The 21,571-nt window shown below is 40.4% G+C and overlaps 1 protein-coding gene across 1 annotated transcript in view; it reads left to right on the top strand.

The window, feature by feature from the left end:
• Positions 1–21,571, top strand: part of LOC126281292 (ras-specific guanine nucleotide-releasing factor 2-like) — a 1,771,818-nt gene that overhangs the window by 1,626,335 nt on the left and 123,912 nt on the right. The window contains exon 26 of the mRNA XM_049980119.1: positions 3,268–3,465. Coding sequence (XP_049836076.1) covers positions 3,268–3,465 — 198 coding nt within the window. The remainder of the gene's footprint in view (positions 1–3,267; positions 3,466–21,571) is intronic.

Here is a 21,571-nt window from a genome sequence, read left to right as displayed (position 1 = left end):
TTTGGCTTTTTCCCAGTTTTGTTCTACCTTCTACAGGACTGTGACTCTAAGATTTAAAATCAGCACCACAATAACTATTTGCTAGCTGCCAATTTTCGAGTTCTTTTGGATAAATATCCTTTGCAAAAGTGGCTACTGAGTAATTCCTGACATTGTCACAATTCTGCTTCCTTAGAGGAAGCCCATATCTTGGAACATCATGCAGTGTTGACAGTTCAGGAAGCACCGTTTTTCAACCAGTTCCTATGACCTTGCTCATGTGAGTCATGGTTGCCAGCCTTGTCTTCCTTTTACTAGCCATGGTACCAAATTTTCAGATTTTGAAAGTGGAAGAAACTGTTTGTGCTTGGAAAAAGAAAAACAAGAAATGTCACTGTTTGTATGATATTAAGAAAAAGACATTCTGCTACAAATGAGTATTGTTAGCTTAAAAACATTCAGGAGTAGCTCAAAATGATTACAGGTATTATAATATATTCCTATCCTTAGAGCAGAAGTAGAGACAGACATAATGATTAGAAGGCAGTTTGATTGTTTCATATGAAACAGCAAACTGTCACAAAATTGAAGTAGTTATGTACCAAGCAAAACAATGTAACTGCGGTTTCTTGTAAATGTAACTCGGAGCTGCTAACCAAAACCCAACTTTATGACCTCCCTCATTTTTTGAAGAATGAATTCAACATATTTAACAACCCTACTCTCCTAATATCCTTCAGACTTCAAACCACCCATCTCATTCTGTACACACATTACCAACTGTATCTTGACCCACAACTACTTTTCTCTAGGAGAAAACAAACTAATCCACAGCACAGACATAGGCACCCGCATGGCACCCCCGCCCCTGTGTCAAACTGTTTATGGGTCATGTGGAAGAAACCTTCCTAGCCTCCCAAAACTCCCAACCCCTAGTCTGGTTCAGATACATTGATGATATGTTCATGATCTGCACTCAGGATCAGGAAACCATGTCCACTTTCCTCCACAACTTCAACACCTTTTGGTCTCCTTCATCCAGTGCACAACCTTCCTGGATGTTGACCTTTATCTTGCTGCTGTTCACTTTAACCCCTCTAACTCCCAAGAGTACTTGCATTTTGATAGCTGTCATCCCTTTCTCACCAAAAAATCCTTCTCATACAGCCTAGCCACCCATTGATAACATACCTGCAGTGGCAATAATTTCCTTGCTCAGTATGCTGGAGGCCTCAAAAAGGCCTTCACAGACAGGCAATACCCCCCAAACCTGTTTCACAAATAGATTTCCCATGCCATATCCTCACACATGCCCAATCGTCCCAACACACCCAGAATCATCTACAAAGAAGTGCCCCCTCCATCACCCACTATCACCCTGTACTGGAAAAAATAAAACTTTCTTTGCCAGTGCTTTGATTTTCTCTTATTCTGGTCTGAAATGAGGGACATCCTACCCAAGATCCTTCCTACCACTCAAAAAGTGGAGTTCCATCACCCACTTGACCTACACAACATCCTAGTCCATTCCTATCCTACTCCAATTCCCAACACCTTGCCACAGGGATCATATCCCTATGGCAAACCAAGGTGCAAGATCTGCCAAATTCACCTCCCCAGCACCTCTTACTCCATTCATGTCACAGGCTTATCCTAGCCTCTCAGAGGCCAGGCTACCCGCAAAATCAGTCATGTCATATACCAAATCTGATGCAAACACTGCTCAGCCTTTTATGTTGGTATTACCAACTGGCTGTTCACCATGATGAGTAGCCAGCAATCTGTCGTCAAGTACAAAGTTGACCACCTGGTGGCACAACATGCGTATGGGCATAACAAGCTCAATTTCAATGGTTGCTTCACAACCTGAGCCCTCTGAATCCTTCATTTCCACTACTCTGTGAACTATACTTCCTCTGCTCCTATAATTGTCCTGGCCTCGATATCAAGAACCCCACAGTCCCCACATCCTCCATCCAACAGTTTCCCCTCCCTCTGCCCCATCGCCCCTCCCAGTTTATGTCCATACTTAGCCTTCAGCGTGTGCTGCTTCCCACCAGTCACTACAACTATACCTGCCACCCCTTCCTTCTGCATTCCTAGCCAACAAACTGGCCTCTCTCGTAGCCACTAGCTACCTATCACAAGCCCCACTCCTTGCCTCCTACCTCCTTCACCCTCTTTGCACCCCACCCGACACAACCACAGTTATCCCATCTGCTGCAAAAATAGCATTTTCACAGTCAGTTTAGCTGGCACCATGTAGGGGCATAGGCTTGTGTGTGTGTGTGTGTGTGTGTGTGTGTGTGTGTGTGTGTGTGTGTGTGTGCGCGCATGCGTGTGTGCGCATGCATGTGTGCGTGTGTGCGTGCATGCGCGCGTGCTGTCGTGCGGATATGTGTGTGTGTGTGTGTGTGTGTGTGTGTGTGTGTGTGTGTGTGTGTGTGCGCGCGTGCGCGCGCGCGCGGGCGTGCGCATGTGTGCATTGTGTGTGTCTGTGTCTGTGTCTGTATAGGTACTGTAGCTCATCAAAATATAACTCCGAAAGGCAGAAAGTTTTCCATCTGTTGTGTGTGACTGTTGATGTCTCAACACTTCTGCTGTTTGGTCTCCTTTAATCCTAAAGTATGTACAACAAAATAGTTACATCACATTTTAACATGTAAAATATATTTAATGATGCAATACACATTTTTCTACTGCTTTATATCTCATTATCCATACATCTTTGACTTGGGCTTGAAGTTATTTGATTAAACATTCACATTTGTGCCTCTGCTATTTTTTTCTAACCTACTTCAACCACACTATTCTCTCACAGAGCTGTATAGTCTGAAATGCTTGTCATTCATCTTAATATATCACATCTGGCTGTTAGCTCTACCAAATAATTTTTCATTTTACATCAGTAACTATCAGGTTTTATGTATTAGTTTGTTTAATTTATGTTTATACTAATTTCATGTGTCATGTAACTAAGAAGAAGACTGCCTCTTCCTCATGCTTTTATGTCTCCCTTGTCAAACTGCTTTTTATTTACAAGTTTTTTCTTTCTTTTTTATGTGGGGACAGGTGATTCTAAATTTTACGAGAGAGATTAACCCCAAAAAGTGTCCTAGCAATTCAGTCCTAGTGAGTACATAACTAATGTATTTGAGTGATGTGTCCCTTTATTTTCTCAAGTAGTGCTTTGAGTGAAATTAAATGGTTAAATCATTTGATTTTCTCAGGTAATGATATGAGTGGAATTAAATTAATGAAATTAGATTCCATGTGCTTTCATTCTAGACAAAACAAACTATTGAGAAACTACAAAACATTGTGTCATCAGACGGAAGATTTCGAAATCTGCGGGATGCATTACATCGATGTGATCCTCCCTGTATTCCCTATTTGGGGATGTACTTGACAGACTTGTCTTTTATTGAAGAGGGAACACCAAACTTTACAGAAGATGGTCTGTTAAATTTCTCCAAAATGAGAATGGTAAGTGTGACTGAAACCTTATGTTTGAGCATGGAAAAAGCATTGTGTGTGTGTCTGTGTGTGTTTTTTGTATATTCACTTGGTGAAATTGCATGCAGTAATGATAGATTCTTTACTTAAGTTAATGTGTACAAGTGGGCTAAATTTAAACTGTGACCTGACATTAAAATAGTGACTCACGCATTTTGTGTACAGAGGAATGGCTATGACTTGTAACTGAATTAGTACTAGGAAAATGAAAGCAGGAAGATTGCCGCTTAATGTCCTGTTGATGACTAGGTCATTAGAGATAGAGCACAAGCTCAGGTTGTAGTAGGATAGGAAATATGTACACTATGTGATCAAAAGTATCCAGGCACCCCCAGAAACATACGTTTTTCATATTACGTATATTGTACTGCCACCTACTGCCAGATACTCCATATCAGTGACCTCATTAGTTATTAGGCATCGTGAGAGATCAAAGTGGGACACTCCGTGGAACTCACGGACTTCAAACATGGTCAGGTGATTGGGTGTCATGTGGGCCATATGTCTGTATGTAAGATTCCCACACTCCTAAACATCCCAAGGTCCGCTGTTTCTGATGTGATAGTGAAGTGGAAATGTGAAGAGACATGTACAGCACAAAAGCGTACAGGCCGACCTTGTCTGTTGACTGACAGAGACCACCGACAGTTGAAGAGGGTCCTAATGTGTAATAGGCAGACATTTATCTATACCATCACACGGGAATTCCAAACTGCATCATGATCCACTGCAAGTACTACGACAGTTAGGCAGGAGGTGAGAAAACTTGGATTTCATGGTCGAGCAGCTGCTCATAAGCCACACATCACGCTGGTAAATGCCAAATGATGCCTTGCTTGGTGTAAGGAGCATAAATATTGGTCAATTGGAGAAAACATTGTATGGAGTGACAAACCATGGTAGAAAATGTGGCAATCTCATAGCAGACTGTGGGTATGGCAAATGCCTGGTGAATGTCATCTCCCAGCATGTGTAGTGCCAACAGTAAAATTCAGAGGCTTCACTCTGTGAAGAATGGGCTGCCATTCTCCGAGAAACCCTCCAGCACCTGACTGAATGTATGCCTGTGAGAGTGGAAGCTGTCATCAAGGCTAAGGGTGGGCCAACGCCATATTGAATTCCAGCATTATCGATGGAGGGTGCCGCAAACTTGTAAGTCATTTTCAGCCAAGTGTCTGGATAGCTTTGATCACATAGTATATATTTGAGTGTTGCAGCATGTGAGAAGTTGGAAATTTGAGTAGGTCATGGACTGTGTCCAGATGACCGAAGCAGTTAGGGCAACCACTCATGAGAAGCGGCAAATCCATATTCGAGTCCTAGTCTGGCACAGGTATTCAACTTTCACCACTTCATTACCACAGTGCCATGTGTGATAGGAGTCATGAATTCTCACACATCCATTCCCTTTCTTTCCCCGTTCTCTGTTTCATATAAAAGTGTGGGAAAGAAGATTACTTGTGTTCTTTTCAAAGCAACCATTCTGGCATTTGCCTTAAGTGATTCAGGGAAACCATGAAATTCTAAATCAGGATGACTTTGTGGGGATTTGTACCACCATTTACCTGAATGCGAGAGGTGGTAGTAGCAGTATTAATAACATTTTATGTAACTTGCCAAAATTGTATGGGCTGTATAGAGTAGACCACATCCACATTGAAAAAACATTGCGTAGAACATCAGTTCTGCACTCGCCTTTTGCAGCCCACAAAGTCTACCATTTCTGAACACTGTATATCCACCAGGCATACAATTAATTATGATATAACAATAATTTTGGCTACTACTTATTCATTTTGGAATTTCATTAGTAAACAGTCCACGGAGGTGCACATGGTGGGAAGCCTGATTAACAAAGACAGTGGCTATTATTTGGGTAATATATTGAATCCAGTTATTTCCATGGCGTGCTCTCAGTGGAGACAGCTCATTTTACTACAAGCTGTGCCAAACAGCAACCTACCATCTCTCTCAGTGTCATAATTCTGCTGCTGAGAGTGCTGCCTATTGGCACTGGGCCCAGGCTTGCAGTTACAATCACAACACTTCGACAAAACTTTTGCAGTGCACTCATAAATTGTGCATTGTAGGCAACTGATGTAGTCTTCAATGACTCACTGAATACAACTGGAAGGTGTCCAAAGGAAATATCTTGTATGGTAGTAAACAACTACTCCAGAAACAGCATCAAGTGTTAAGTTCGCCAGAAAATTGTTGAAGTCACATGGGCATCAGATTTTTCAAATAATGTAATTACCGATGGAGGGTGCCGCAAACTTGTAAGTCATTTTCAGCCAGGTGTCTGGATAGTTTTGATCACATAGTGTATATTTGAGTGTTGCAGCATGTGAGAAGTTGGAAATTTGAGTAGGGCATGGACTGTGTCCAGATGACCGAAGCAGGTAGGGCAACCACTCATGAGAAGTGGCAAATCCAGATTTGAGTCCTAGTGTGGCACAGTAGATTATGAGAACAATTTGGCTTTAGGAGAAATAATATTAGCTCTTCTGTTAGCAACAGAGGCTCCACACATCTCCTAGACTTTCACTAACTCCAAGGAAGTGTGGAAGATATACAACTCAAATATCAATGAAAGAGTGTGAATTTGCATAGCTGTTTGCCCAAAATTTAATGGACTAAGGAAACATGCATTGCTATCATATATTTGGAATATGCTTTTTTTATAGGCATTTCTAATGTGGAAGAATTTTTTTAAATTTTTTATTCTTAGGCATCAGTCAAAGAAGTACATGCAAGCTGGAAAAGTAGCACTAATGGAATGAGATACAAGGCTAAAATAAGGAAATATGTTAGGCGGGGCTGCTCTTTGTCACCACGCATAGTGAATTTGTATATTGAAGCAATAATCAGGGAAGCAAAGAGCTAATCTCGTTGTGAGAATGAGTTGTTTATGGTGGACAGAAAAGCAGCAAGGCAAAGTTGATGACATAGCAGTAATTACCAAGAGTGAACAGATATTGAGTCTGACGCTTAATGGAATGGAGTGAATGGTAGCTGGTGTCAGTGTAGTCATAAACAAGAGAGATGTTAAGGTAATAGTGCATGCAAAGATAACTTCGGACAAAAGATTTTTTAAGAGTTGAATAAATTTTGATATCTTAGAAGTATAATAAATAAGTGATGAATAAGCTTCAAGGAAGATGTAGCAGCAGCATTTGCACAGGAAAAAGAAACATTTTTGGAGCACTTGTCTGTTTTGGTGCAAATCATGGACAGGTGGGCAGATAGGAAGGGAAATGTATTGTTACAGCAGACTGTGAAGGTCAGATGGATTGATCACATACGAGGATGTTCTAAAATGATACAGTCAGAGAAAATAGCTAGCAAACAATGTAATGAAAAAAGGTAGTAAAATAATTTGGAACATATTACAAAATGAGTCATTGCTGAAACTGTTGCTGAATGGCTAGTGGAAGGAAAGAATTACAGGGTTAGGTTTAGATATGAGTGTATAAGCCAGATCATCAACAACATTGGATGCAGCAGTGAAGCTTAAATGGAGAGTATAGTTAGCTAGTGACAGGAATGGAAAACTATATCAAACCAACCTTATGATCAATGACTATATAGAGAAGGGAGAGAGAGAGAGAGAGAGAGAGAGAGAGAGAGAGAGAGAGAGAGAGAGAGAGAGAGAGATTCATTCTGTTAATAAAAGGTCTTTCAGACCATGATGCGTAAATTTTAACACCAAAAGAAATTTTTACAAACATACGCATGTTAAATATAATTATAAACTATTTGTGAATCTGAATTCAGTGTCAACAGAGACCTTTTAAAACCTCATTAAAGAACAAGAGTGGGAGGTTATTTATAGCACTGGTAACATGTTTGATAATTATAGTGCTTTTCTCAATGCATTTTTATGTTCTTTGAAAATTGCATGCCATTAGAATATTTAAAAGAGGATGCTGACACTACAGGTAACCTGTGTGGTGGAACAATAGGATAAGGACATTATGTAGAAAGCAATGGGAATTATGTGAAAATATCAGGAATAACCACAATCAGGTTACAGTAGCCCATTACAAACTGTTCTGTAAGGTGCTTAAAAATGTCATTAGGAAAGCAGAAAATGTGTGGCATGAAAATAGAGTGGCTGATTCTTAGGATAAAATAGAATCATATAGCCAGCTCCGAAGGAAGTATCTGGCCAGCGGCATAAGGTATAGGATGTAAAGTCAATACATAGCAAAAATGTTTTTGTTATTGAAAAATCAAATACGTGTACCATATTCAACAGTCTATTTCTTAATAAAGGAGGTGAATTAAATAAAAACTTAGTTTCCGCAGGCAATCATATACCTCTCTTAGAAAATGGTTTTCCAAGCCTGGTATGTCAAGTGCACCTCCATGATACCAAAAAGAGTGAGACTGAATCACTAGTTAAATTGATGAAGATTCAAGACTCCATGGGTATGTTGGACTAGGTACAGGATACTAAAGCACTGTGCTGTGTTTGTAAGTTCAGTACTTAGCCACATTTGTAATTTTTCCATCAGGAATAATCAGTCTTCAAATGATTAAAGTACTAAATAGTGAAACTGCTTTATAAAAAATGGGAAAGGAATAATGCAGAGAATTTTAGACCTATTTCTATGCCATCTGTCTTTGAAAAAGTTATTGAAAAGTCTATGTATTTCAGTTCACATCCAATACGGGTAATGAAATGCAATACTGCTTTGCCTCATGTTCCTGTACCATTGCTCCCAGTGTATCTCAACCTGAGGACAAAGACAAATACCACCCTTTCTTCCTCCTCAGAAAGATGCTGCCACTAACAAGACTACTAATAAACAATGAAATAACAAAAAAGATTGTCTGTACTAACATATCTTATTCACTACAATCCTATACATATGCAAACATATAAACAAAAGAGTAACTGGGAAACACCTCATCTTCTTGGCCTTAATAACTGTAGCACTTCACATACAGGCTCTACCACAGCTTCTTGTCTTTTTCTCCAACTCCTTCTCACTGCGTTCATCTCTCTCCCGGAATCTTCTCTGGACTACCTCAAAAAGGTTGTGGATGCCCATCATGTACTAGGATAGTCCATAATTTTATAGAGTTTTCATTTTGTATGTTGGTATTCCAGTTCTATGGGCTTATTCATCACCTGTCTCTCTTTATTTGTGGTTCACTGTTGCTATTTGAGGTTACATATAATCATTTTGTCATTTGGAGATAGTGAGTGGAACTGTGGAAGCTCGAAAATGAAGTGCCAAGTGGAGAAATTGGAACTTTTCTGACATATTCTTCTATTTGAGTTCAGCAGAGCCATGACAGCAATAGAGGCAACCAGAAACATTTGCAATGTGTATGGTGATAATGCCATTCGACAGAGCAAGGCAAAAAATGGTTTTCTCATTTTAAGGACAATCGTTTTGACATTAGTAACTTTCATCATTCAAGAAGATGTTTGAGGTTTGATGAAGATAGTTTAAACACATTAATCCAAAATACTTGACATCAGTGTTCTCAGACCTGATAAATGTGGTGAACTATGCTCATTTTGCCATTATGTGATGTTCGCATGCAATAGGGAATGTTCAAAAGTAAGTGTATGGCTACCACCTGCTCTAATCCAAAATTACAAAAATCAGTGGGTGGCTATACGTGTATCTCTTCTTGCTTGTCATTAATTGGCTCATGAACAACACCGAGCTTATCTGTCCTGTATCATTACTGGAGACAAGTAATGGAATCTCTATGTTAGCATAAGGAAAAGGAAGCAACAGTTGAGTCCAAACAAAAAAGCAAATCCCCCTATAAAGATCTCCGAGGAGCCACAAAAGATAATTTTATGCATCTGGTGGAACAGTGATGGTATGGTGTACTACAAATTGCTTCTCCAGGGTGTAAGCATCACTGCTGAAATTTATTGTCAACAACTTAGACCTGTTAAAGACGCAATCCAAGAACAGTGACCAGGAAGATTGTATCAAGTGATTCTCCATGATAATGACCACTTGCATTCTGCTAGACTAACAAAAAACACTGTGCCGGAGTTGGATTTGGAAGTCATTCCACACCCACCTTAATCACCTGAATCTTATACCCTCAGGTTTTCACCTATTCCACTTTATATCAAACTACCTTCAAGGAGCGTCCTTTCCATATGAAAATACACTTCAAACATGGCTCGATGAGTTCTTCATCTCAAAACCGCATGATTTTTACAGTTTTGTTATTAGAAGTTACCCTAGTATTGGCAGACTGTTGTAAATAGTGAAGGAAAATATATTATTGATGACTAAAATCTCTGTTATGTGTATCTGCTGTGTTTATTACACTTATGGAAAAATTCTATGAACTTATGCACCAACCTAGTACCTTTGCTGTTCTTACTGGCAATTGAAGCTTCACGGTGACTGGTGGAGTTGTTTCCACCACCTGATAAGGTCTTTGATACCTTGTAATGAACTTCTTTGTCTTCCCTTTTGGCATACTCATTCTCATACTTCTTGTACTGTTCTTGCAAACTCATCATACTGACTCTCCAGATTTACCTTTCTTTACCTTTACTAAGTTGACGGGTGATGTCATTTTTTGACCATGCACCTCCTCATTGAGGACAACCCAATATTAGTGTGTGCTTTTGAATTATATCCTGATACAACATACTTAGATATGAATCCCAGTCCACAAAATTTGTGTTCATTTAACATTTTTCCAGTTGTTCTATGCACTTAGCCTGTTCTGTCATTGGGTGTGGATAAAGAGGAAAGATCTTCTTAACCTCTGCACATGCAAAAAAAGACACAATTCATTCAATAAGTCTTACATGAAATTTGTACCCTACTCCATAATTATAGTATCTTAACTCCAAACTTTAACATCCAGTTGTTAACCACTGTTTTTGCGACTCTCACTGTTTGATGATTTGGCATAGCAGCCATCTCTACATACTGAGGAAAGTGCTGTGTTATTGTTAATACAAATCAGTATCCTACTCATGTATGATTTTATGGTCTTAATACTTAATCCCAAGCATTTCACATGGCTTTGATACTTCTGATAGCCTCTGCTATAGCATTCACTCTCTGTGCACACTGGAAGCAATTGTACACATATTGACTCACATCTGCTTTCCTTCCTCTCCACCAGTATCTCTTGGACACTCTCTGGTTTCTTGCTCTGCACCCTCCATGTGCAGATAACACATGATCATGTACTGCCTTTAAAATCTTCTCCTTAAAATTCACTGGTACAACGACTCATGGCTCTAGTGGCATTTCCTAGCACAACAGTCTGCACGTCTGCTAAACCGTGTTTGCATCCTGCACTGTTTACAGACACTGTGAGCATTCTGCACTGCCAGCCATTTTGCAAGACTATGACCCAAAATTGTTGCCAGTGCTACCTATCTGTTTAAGCATCTGCCCTTCCTTGCTTCTTTCTTATAGTTTCAATTTGCTAAGTTTCAAGGGCCACCTTGTCAGCCTGCTAGATGGGTCCTTCAGTCTCAATAACCACTTACAGCAGCATGGCCAGTCACTACCCAGTATTTTCTCCTGTAAAGATAACATATAAAATATTTTACACCATAATTGAATTTCAACGTCTCCTTCTCTGTTGTTGACAAGTTTTCCAGGGGGCATTCGGCTGTCTCAATGTGTAGGCTACAGGATTCTCTTCACCTTTGATCTCCTGGCTTTAAACACATCCCAAAGCACGATAAGTTGTGTCACGTGAAAGGATAAACTCCTTCTGAAAAAGTCTGGAAATACTAGAAATGAGGTATGTGTCAAACCTCTCTTCAGTTCTTCAAACTCACCTGATATTACCCTCCCCACATGAATTTCACACCTATGTCAACAACCTATTTCACAAATCTTCTATAGCAATTTAAGATCCTCGAAAAAGATTTGAATTCCTCAATCAATGTAGACACTGGGAATAGCTGTACACCTTGTAGTAGCCTGAGGCCTGTCCTCATTCTGTCTTTCATATTTACATTGCCTAAATACCATAACTCTTGTAATGAAAAATGGTACATCTCTGTGCTCATCATCAGATATGCAGTTTTCAATTTCTTAAACACTTCCTTCAGGCATTATCTACATTGCTGTATGTCTTTTCCAAATATGAGGATATTGTACAAGTAAACTAGACACTGCCACAGTTTCAAGCCTCTCGACACACTGACCAACAGCGTCTGAAACAATACAGGTGCATGTTTTTAACCAAAATGGCATATTCTTGAACTGATTATGTCCTCATGGTACCAAAAATGTTGTCTTCAGCTGGTCTTCAGGAACATCCTCCAATTGATAGTAATCTCTCTTTATATCCATGGTTGAGAAACGCCAACATTACCCCAAATTATCTATGATCTCAGTAGACCCACCCATAGACTTCTTTGGTACAATTGCCATAACTGCGTCCCATGGACTGTTATTCTGTTCTGTTTTCCTGTCTGCTAAATGCTAGTTAATAAAATATGTACTTGGCTACAAATACTTAGAAATACGGTATGTTTTCTTGCTTTGTTCCTTGTTAGCATTTGATGTTGGTCACACGCGTTGCTGGCAATGAACACTGTGATAAAGATAAATCCTCAAATTCTAACAGTAATTCCTCCACCCACTCTTTCACTATTATATTTAGATGCTACACTTCCATATGCAATTCAGTCATAACAGCGCCTTGCAGTTACTTGTGGTTCACACTCCTTATACACCACTCATCGTCATCTGGAATGTCTAAACTCACTATTAACATCCCCTTCTTTACCTTCACTACCTCAATGCCAAAATCATCTACACTCCTGGAAATTGAAATAAGAACACCGTGAATTCATTGTCCCAGGAAGGGGAAACTTTATTGACACATTACTGGGGTCAGATACATCACATGATCACACTGACAGAACCACAGGCACATAGACACAGGCAACAGAGCATGCACAATGTCGGCACTAGTACAGTGTATATCCACCTTTCGCAGCAATGCAGGCTGCTATTCTCCCATGGAGACGATCGTAGAGATGCTGGATGTAGTCCTGTGGAACGGCTTGCCATGCCATTTCCACCTGGCGCCTCAGTTGGACCAGCGTTCGTGCTGGATGTGCAGACCGCGTGAGACGACGCTTCATCCAGTCCCAAACGTGCTCAATGGGGGACAGATCCGGAGATCTTGCTGGCCAGGGTTGTTGACTTGCACCTTCTAGAGCACGTTGGGTGGCACGGGATACATGCGGATGTGCATTGTCCTGTTGGAACAGCAAGTTCCCTTGCCGGTCTAGGAATGGTAGAACGATGGGTTTGATGACGGTTTGGATGTACCGTGCACTATTCAGTGTCACCTCGATGATCACCAGATGTGTACGGCCAGTGTAGGAGATCGTTCCCCACACCATGATGCCAGGTGTTGGCCCTGTGAGCCTCGGTCGTATGCAGCCCTGATTGTGGCGCTCACCTGCACGGCGCCAAACACGCATACGACCATCATTGGCACCAAGGCAGAAGTGACTCTCATCACTGAAGATGACACGTCTCCATTCGTCCCTCCATTCACGCCTGTCACGGTACCACTGGAGGCGGGCTGCACGATGTTGGGGCATAAGCGGAAGATGGCATAACGGTGTGCGGGACCGTAGCTCAGCGTCATGGAGACGCTTGCGAATGGTCCTCGCCGATACCCCAGGAGCAACAGTGTCCCTAATTTGCTGGGAACTGGCGGTGCGGTCCCCTACGGCACTGTGTAGGATCCTTCGGTCTTGGCGTGCATCCGTGCGTCGCTGCGGTCCGGTCTCAGGTCGACGGGCACGTGCACCTTCCGCCGACCACTGGCGACAACATCGATGTACTGTGGAGACCACACGCCCCACGTGTTGAGCAATTTGGCGGTACGTCCACGCGGCCTCCCGCATGCCCACTATACGCCCTCGCTCAAAGTCCGTCAACTGCACATACGGTTCACGTCCATGCTGTCGTGGCATGCTACCAGTGTTAAAGACTGCGATGGAGCTCCGTATGCCACGGCAAACTGGCTGACACTGACGGCAGCGGTGCACAAATGCTGCGCAGCTAGCGCCATTCAACGGCCAACACCGCGGTCCTGGTGTGTCCGCTGTGCCGTGCGTGTGATCATTGCTTGTACAGCCCTCTCGCAGTGTCCGGAGCAAGTATGGTGGGTCTGACACACCGGTGTCATGTGTTCTTTTTTCCATTTCCAGGAGTGTATATTTATGTGCACCACTGTCCTATCATTTCTCTGTTGTGTACATACATTTTCACTAATAAAACAACTTGCTGGATCCAGTATATCATTCTGCTCCAGAGGCTCCACAATACATTACATACCCACAGCTAAATCTAGCTCCACATTGACCCAAAGCAACATCTCGGTGCTGCCTGGCACATTATTATGTGACTCAAGCCTTAGTGCACTTGTACACATTTCAACTGGTTTTTCCAATATGCTAGACACCTCTTGTGCCATATCTACTCTTGCAACTGTTTTCTCGAGCTTCAATGTCATTGCCAAAGGTCAGTTTTAACACACTGTTGATACAAAGTCTGACTCCTAGGTCATGCGTAGCTCTCACTCACGTACAGTACTACAACTACTTACTCCTTAAACTGAACAGCCACAATACAAAAATCTACCTTCCTTGATCCCAACAGTCTCACATCATTATCTCTGACTCAGTGTAACTTACAGCTTGGCAGGTTTCGTTGCTTTTGACCTACTAAGTCTCTACTGACAACTGACACATATGCCCCTGTGTCCTATAAAAATTTATACTCTTTACCTCCTACAACACCTCTTGCTCCACATTCCACATCTGCATACATATTTGTTGCATCCAATTTTAACAAGAATGACTTTTAGTGGGCTTTGGTTCCCCTCTTGCATTTGACAGCTGCTTACCACCTCCTTGTCTACTGCTATGTTCATTATCAAAATGCTACTGCTGAAATCTTCCATATCCTCTCCTCCCTGTGGCTGGTGAGATTGCCCCTGTAAATTCCCATTTTGCATACACCTGTAACCCTCAATGTTCGCAGAAAATACCCTATGTCTATTTTGTACTTCTGTTGACATATCAATTTCTTCCCATTCCATCACCAACCTATTAGCAAAACACAGATCATTTGGCACAAATGTACACACACTCCTTGACATGTCCTTTAGTAGTCCTCTCAAAAAAGCATAAAGCATCCTTGGATCAGCTTATTTCAACAAAACTCAGCTTCTTCTTGCAACAAAAACTGCATTTGCTTCATCACTCTGCCCCAACTTGTGTGTGTGCGTGTGTATGTGTGTGTGTGTGTGTGTGTGTGTGTGTGTTCATTACATTTCCTTATCCTATCCACAAAATTTTCTACAGTTTCCCTATGCCTCTTTACAAAAGTTCTCAACTGTTCTCAAAAATATCTCACACTATTCGGCTTCTTATACCATTGCATAAACACTTCCTCAAATTATTCAAAGCATGCTCCATTCGCTAGTATATCTGTACACGTTGCATATGCTTTTGCTTCTTCCATTAGTCACAGTTTTGCTGGCTGCAATAACTGTGTATCTGTCCAGCCACCCATTTCTGCTGACATTTCAATGACCTCTAAAAATGATTGCATATTCTCAGACAGTTTTCAAAAAAGGAAGTAATCAATTCTGCAGCAGCTGGATCCACTTCATGCTGTGGTACCAGAAGCATTGCTAACTATTCATCTTTAAGCACCAACTGCCCATGTTGCTGCATATTATCCACCGTCAACTCCACTATTTTTTCTAAGAATATCCACACTGCCTCTAGCTCAGACTCTTCTTTCATCTCTAATTCTGGCAAGGCAACAATCTTTCTCTTGACTTCACACAGCGAAAGAAAATTAATTACAGTTCCAAAGTTTCACTACAAATTAGTCTTTACAGTGGTGTGCGAACTCAGTGCCCTCTGGCTGGAGTCATCTATGCTACTAGAGATGACCTGGTGTGGGGAGGGACAAGCGTGCAGAATTGCTGGCCTACCGAAGCATCGAATGATTGACCTCTTGTCCAGCATGCCACTACATCCTGGTTGGGCCACAGTATTCAGAATAATTGTATTGCAAAAATGGCCAGTACTTATAGGCAGTACTTACAGTTGACAGTGGTGTGCTTGTTGTCCATATGCACCACCACCAGTCATATCTTAAAACACTACTGCCACTCTCAGTGTGGAATTTAGCCTTGCCCCTTAGTACACTAGTTATGAAGTACCACTGAATTCTCTGTTTCAGCAAGCTAACCTATCGCATAGCATTGTACTGGCCTTGCTGAATTATTATGATGACAACTTTGTGCACGCACACAGCATTAGTGCTGCTACAATACATTGCTCAGGCTCACGCTAAAATGCCTATATATGGCCGTTACTTTGCAACATAATTTGCTATTGCACATACACTTTGATTTTAGAAATGGTTTAACAACTAAAAATGCTGTATTCTCTTTTCTTTGTGAGGTACTGGATGAATCAAGAAAATAGTTGTGAATGCTAGACATCTTCTTTGATTTAACTAAAGGATTTGACTGTGTTGATCACAAAATATTACTGCAGAAATTGGGTCATTGTGGAATAAGAGTAACTCACAGTTGGTTCCTCTCATACTTCAAGAACATACAGCAAAAGGCCATTCACCATTTAACAGCTATGAGGTTGTACTTTACAAGGGCATGTTGAAGTTGGGGAGGGGTCTAGTGACATTGAGTGTGACACATCAAATCTTACAGTCCAAGGCATAAGTTCATGGTTTGTAGAAAATAAATTGATGCTAAATCACAGGAAAACTCAGTTTTTACAGTTTCTAACACAAAAATCAACTAAAATAAACATTTTAATCGCACAGAATGGGCATATGATTGGTAAGTCTGAACAATTCAAATTCCTGGGAGTTAAGATAAATGGTAATCTATCATGGAAAGCCCATGTTCTGGGTCTTGTTAAAAAACTGAATGCTGCTATATTTACCACTAGCTGAGAAACTTGGTGTTGCTGTATTGACTTATAAAGCTTTGTAAACAATGTTTGAACTAGACCTGAACAAAGAGTTTGTTTGCTTCACTATCATGGGAGAGAGGCATGTAGAGCTGACATTCGAAAAAGCAACGTACACTAAGATCTATGACCACAACCTGCAGCATCTGGCCATGGCCATTGTTTGTATTCATGGAATAATATGCTCACTGGGAATTGAATTTGTTGAAAATGAAATGGTAAATTGTTAGAAATAAGCTTGATTAGGGTATAAAAAACTTGCTCACTTGCATCTCTTCCTGTCAAAATTTCCACTCCTATGATGCTACATTGGAAGAACATAATTTTAAGCCTTGCTCACCTGCATCTCTTCCTGTCAAAATTTCCACTTCTATGATGCTACATTGGAGGAACATAATTTTAAGCCTCTGTGAGGGAATGGTTCTGAGGAGCAAGATAATGCATGGCACTCTCAATGAGAGTTACATCTTGCCTTACTTTCAGAAAGAGTTTCCAAAGAGCAAGGTAAAGCCTGATGTTCTTGAGCTGCAGCAGGTCTTGCCTTGTGATCTTCATTGGATTCATAGGACTTCAGAGTCATCAATCTTTTAGCCATTCTGATATATTCAGAAAAACTTGATGTTTTCTAGTTACTTTTATTCATAAAAAAATGAAATCAAAATTTATTGAATAGGTCCCAAAATCACAAAGCAAACGTAATAAATTTATTTTTCCCAGAAAATAGTATAAATAAAACCTATCAAAAGAAGCAAAGCAATATCATTATGTTTGAAATACACAAAGCAAAATCAGTAAATCTGTGTATCCTACCCAAGTAAATCCACTTTTAGTTTGTATTTGCAAAGATAAGATTGTGGCACTTAATTAGTCACACTGATGTAAAGGTGGCACTTAATTAGTCACACTGATGTAAACTCCCAAAAATACATCTGTCACTGAATTGGAAACAACTAACAGTGCCATCTGTTGGATCTCTGGTGTATCACAAAACTAACAATGTCACCATTGGTTGTTTGGTGTACTGTGCTATTTTGATTAAACACCAATAAGCTGAGCAGAAGATTTTAGATATAAATTTAAATTCCAATATACTTTTATTAGGCATTCTAATTTTGATGAAATAGCACCTATATGTTACCTAGCTATGCTGTAGATGCCATGTGGTAACCCAATGAAAATCCATCTAGTAGTTTTGTAGAGTAGCATGTTCAAACAGACAGACATGGTGGTTCTACAGTTTTGCTATTAGAATCCACTACCGGTCAAAAGTTTTTGATCACCTACCACAATATGGATTTGTGGTTAAAACAGGGCTTTTGAATATCCAATCATATCGTCATTCTGATAATATGTTGTTGTGGTCTTCAGTCCTGAGACTGGTTTGATGCATCTCTCCATGCTACCCTATCCTGTGCAAGTTTCTTCATCTCCCAGTACCTACTGCAACCTACATCCTTCTGAATCTGCTTAGTGTATTCATCTCTTGGTCTCCCTCTACGATTTTTACCCTCCATGCTGCCCTCCAATGCTAAATTTGTGATCCCTTGATGCCTCAGAACATGTCCTACCAACCGGTCCCTTCTTCTCATCAAGTTGTGCCACAAACTTCTCTTCTCCCCAATTCTATTCAATACCTCCTCATTAGTTATGTGATCTACCCACCTAATCTTCAGCATTTTTCTGTAGCACCACATTTCGAAAGCTTCTATTCTCTTCCTGTCCAAACTATTTATCATCCATGTTTCACTTCCATACATGGCTACACTCCATACAAATACTTTCAGAAACGTCTTCCTGACACTTAAATCTATACTCGATGTTAACAAATTTCTCTTCTTCAGAAACACTTTCCTTGCCATTGCCAGTCTACATTTTATATCCTCTCTACTTTGACCATCATCAGTTATTTTGCTCCCCAAATAGCAAAACTCCTTTACTACTTTAAGTGTCTCATTTCCTAATCTAATACCTTCAGCTTCACCGGACTTAATTCGACTACATTCCATTATCCTCGTTGAGTTTTTGTTGAGGTTCATCTTATATCCTCCTTTGAAGACAATGTCCATTCCGTTCAACTGCTCTTCCAAGTCCTTTGCTGTCTCTGACAGATTTACAATGTTATCGGCAAACCTCAAAGTTCTTCTCCATGGATTTTAATACCTACTCAGAATTTTTATTTTGTTTCCTTTACTGCTTGCTCAATATACAGATTGAATAACATTGGGGAAAGGCTACAACCCTGTCTCACTCCCTTCCCAACCACTGCTTCCCTTTCATGCCCCTCGACTCTTATAACTGCCATCTGGTTTCTGTACAAATTGTAAGTAGCCTTTCACTCCCTGCATTTTACCCCTGCCACCTTTAGAATTTGGAATTGAATGTGATTCACAACCCTGGTTATGAAGCTACAGGGGAAAGGTAGACAGGGAGGGTAGCAAAGATGTTAGAGGGAAGCCGAAGATATTCTATTGTAAGTACTGCACCAGCTTCAAACCAAAGAGGATACATACAGAAGTAAGGAGGTATATAGTATAAAGATAAACACAACACTTCTTTACTTCTGTATGCATCCTCTTTCGTTGGTAGGGAGCTGGCACAGTTACAATAGAATATCTTTGGCTCCCCTCTGACACCCATACCTCCATCTTTGCTACCCTCCCTGTTTACCTTTCCCCTGTTACTTCATAACCTGGGTTATCAGATGACTCGTACTGCACCTGAAGTCTGTGAAGTAAAAGGTATGTGAGCAGCTCCTTCTGTCTCAACAGTGTAACACCGACTCTCTGAACAAGGTTTAAAGGTGTGTATAGGAGCGGAAAAACCTTTACTATGCAAACAAAGTAAGGTGAAACGATTGTAGTGGGTACAGCATCATAAAAACTTGAGCGTGCTGCAAGGTGTTACTCATGTACGAATCTTAGTTTGAAGCATTTGGAAGTTGTCATTGAATATTTGTTTGTCATCTTTGCGGAGAATATATGAAGAGTCAGTGGGTGTCAGCAGTGGTAAAGCATGGTGGAGGGTTGGTCATAATGCAGGGATGTTTTGCAGGTGATAAAGTTAGTAGTCTATTGAGAATCAATGGAACATTAAAGAAGGAGGGATATCACAGGATATTGATCAACATTGTGGTTCCATCTGGCTAGAGACTTACTAGTCGTGGATTTGTTCTGCACTAGAGCAGTAATCCCAAACATGCTTCTAAATTTTATTGAAGATATGCCAATAGAAAAGAGAAATGTGGAGAACTTAAGGACATGATTTGGCTAAATGAGTCATCTGATTTAAATACCTTTGGGCTCTAATGGGATGAACTTGACTGGAAAGTCAGAAAACTGAGGTCATCTATTATCGAAGATCTATGGAACAATTTACAGACATGTTGGACTGTGATATCTGCAAAAACTGTATGAAATCTTATCTACAGATTACCAACAGTTTGTGCAGCTGTTATGAGGGCAAAGGATGCACACTTTGAAGATGCTAAACTCTAAACTGTATTCTACTGCTTTTATGATAGAGAGAGAAAATATTTATCTTGGTGGTGTATTTAGTTTGTAAAATGTGTTTGTACAATGAAATACAGTATTTATGTTTTTTCATTGTTGATCAAAAACTTTTGACTAGTAGTGTAGATTAGAACAGCATCTGCAGTGAATGACAGACAAAAATTTCAGTCTGCTTTGCTTACTTTTATTTGCCTGTGACATATGGAATTATATTCTGGGGTAACTCTTCCTATTTTTTTAAAAGTATTTTTGGCACAGAAACAGGCAATTCCAGCAGTGTGTGGCATAAGTTCAGGAGCCTCTTGTTGATCCCTATTCGGAAGTCTGAGAATTCTGACATTGGCCTCTCAGTGTATATTTCTTTGAAGTTATATGTTGTTAACAACTTGAGTTTATTATCAAGGATTACCTGCTTTCATTTAGTTAATTTTATGCAGGAATCCAATTTTGCATGTGGATCATGCTTCCTTGACCCTTGTGTAAAAAGATGTGCAGTATTTTGCTGCATCAATTTTCAATGAGCTACCACAAGAATTAGAACCTGTTAGCAATAATCCTCACACTTTCAAGTCTAATCTGAAAAATTTCCTCACTGCTCATTCCTTCTTTTCTTTTGGGGATTTATGGGACAAAAATAAGTAAATTCCAGTGTATGCCATTGATTATTGTAGTATACATTCAGCAGCTTGTCATCCACATAGGATTCTTGTAAATTTGTTTCGTCTATTTTTTTTATTTTTTATTTATTAATTTTTTTTGTGAATAATGGAGAATCCAGGATTTTGTGGATAATAGCAGCCTACCCTCCTATTTAAAAGATAACAACCATCTCATCCGCTGACTCTCCACAGTTCCTGTTCCTTTACCTCACGGTGCTCACACCTGACAGACTCCATATCAACTACCTCCTTCCTAATTGCCATGACCAACTATGTCCTCACACACAGTTACTTCTCCTTTGAATGCATTACCTACAAACAAATGCAGGTTAATGCTATGTACACCAGCATTTCAGCATCCTATATCAACCTATTTGTGGGCCAACTAGAAGGCCTGCAGAACCTCAGCATCTTCACCCTCATTCGTATCGCCTGGTCCTACTCAACCCAACAAGCCACCTTCCTCGATGTTGACCTTCATCTCAAAGATGGCTGTATCAGTACCTCTGTCCATACCAAACCTGTTCAAAAAGATTTCAGGCTTGCAGCCAGTCATCGTAAAATTCATTGCACTATACTTCATCTGGACAACTACCAGCCATCTTCAGGTGAGCTGGATGAGGACTGATGAAGACGTTCTCTGATGAAGACAAAAGGGCCACACCACCCAGCGACAGTGCCCTCACTGATGGAACTGCAATACTCAGCTGCCATCAATATTGTCACTGGCCGCAGCTGTCGAAGTCTTCTGGCGTCTTCATCTTGAGCAAATTTCAGAGAGACGGGATTCCATGCATTATTCAATTGGTAACCACTGTCACAGTTCATTAGATTTCCCAAAATGCTTATTTCAACAGATTCTTTGATAATGGAGTCCCAAGAAGTTGTTGCTGTGG

The sequence above is a fragment of the Schistocerca gregaria genome, chromosome 7, assembly GCF_023897955.1.
Source record: "Schistocerca gregaria isolate iqSchGreg1 chromosome 7, iqSchGreg1.2, whole genome shotgun sequence".
Lineage (NCBI taxonomy): Eukaryota > Metazoa > Arthropoda > Insecta > Orthoptera > Acrididae > Schistocerca > Schistocerca gregaria.
Note: the sequence above shows the minus strand (reverse complement) of the source record. Positions and strands in the feature narration are given on the sequence as shown.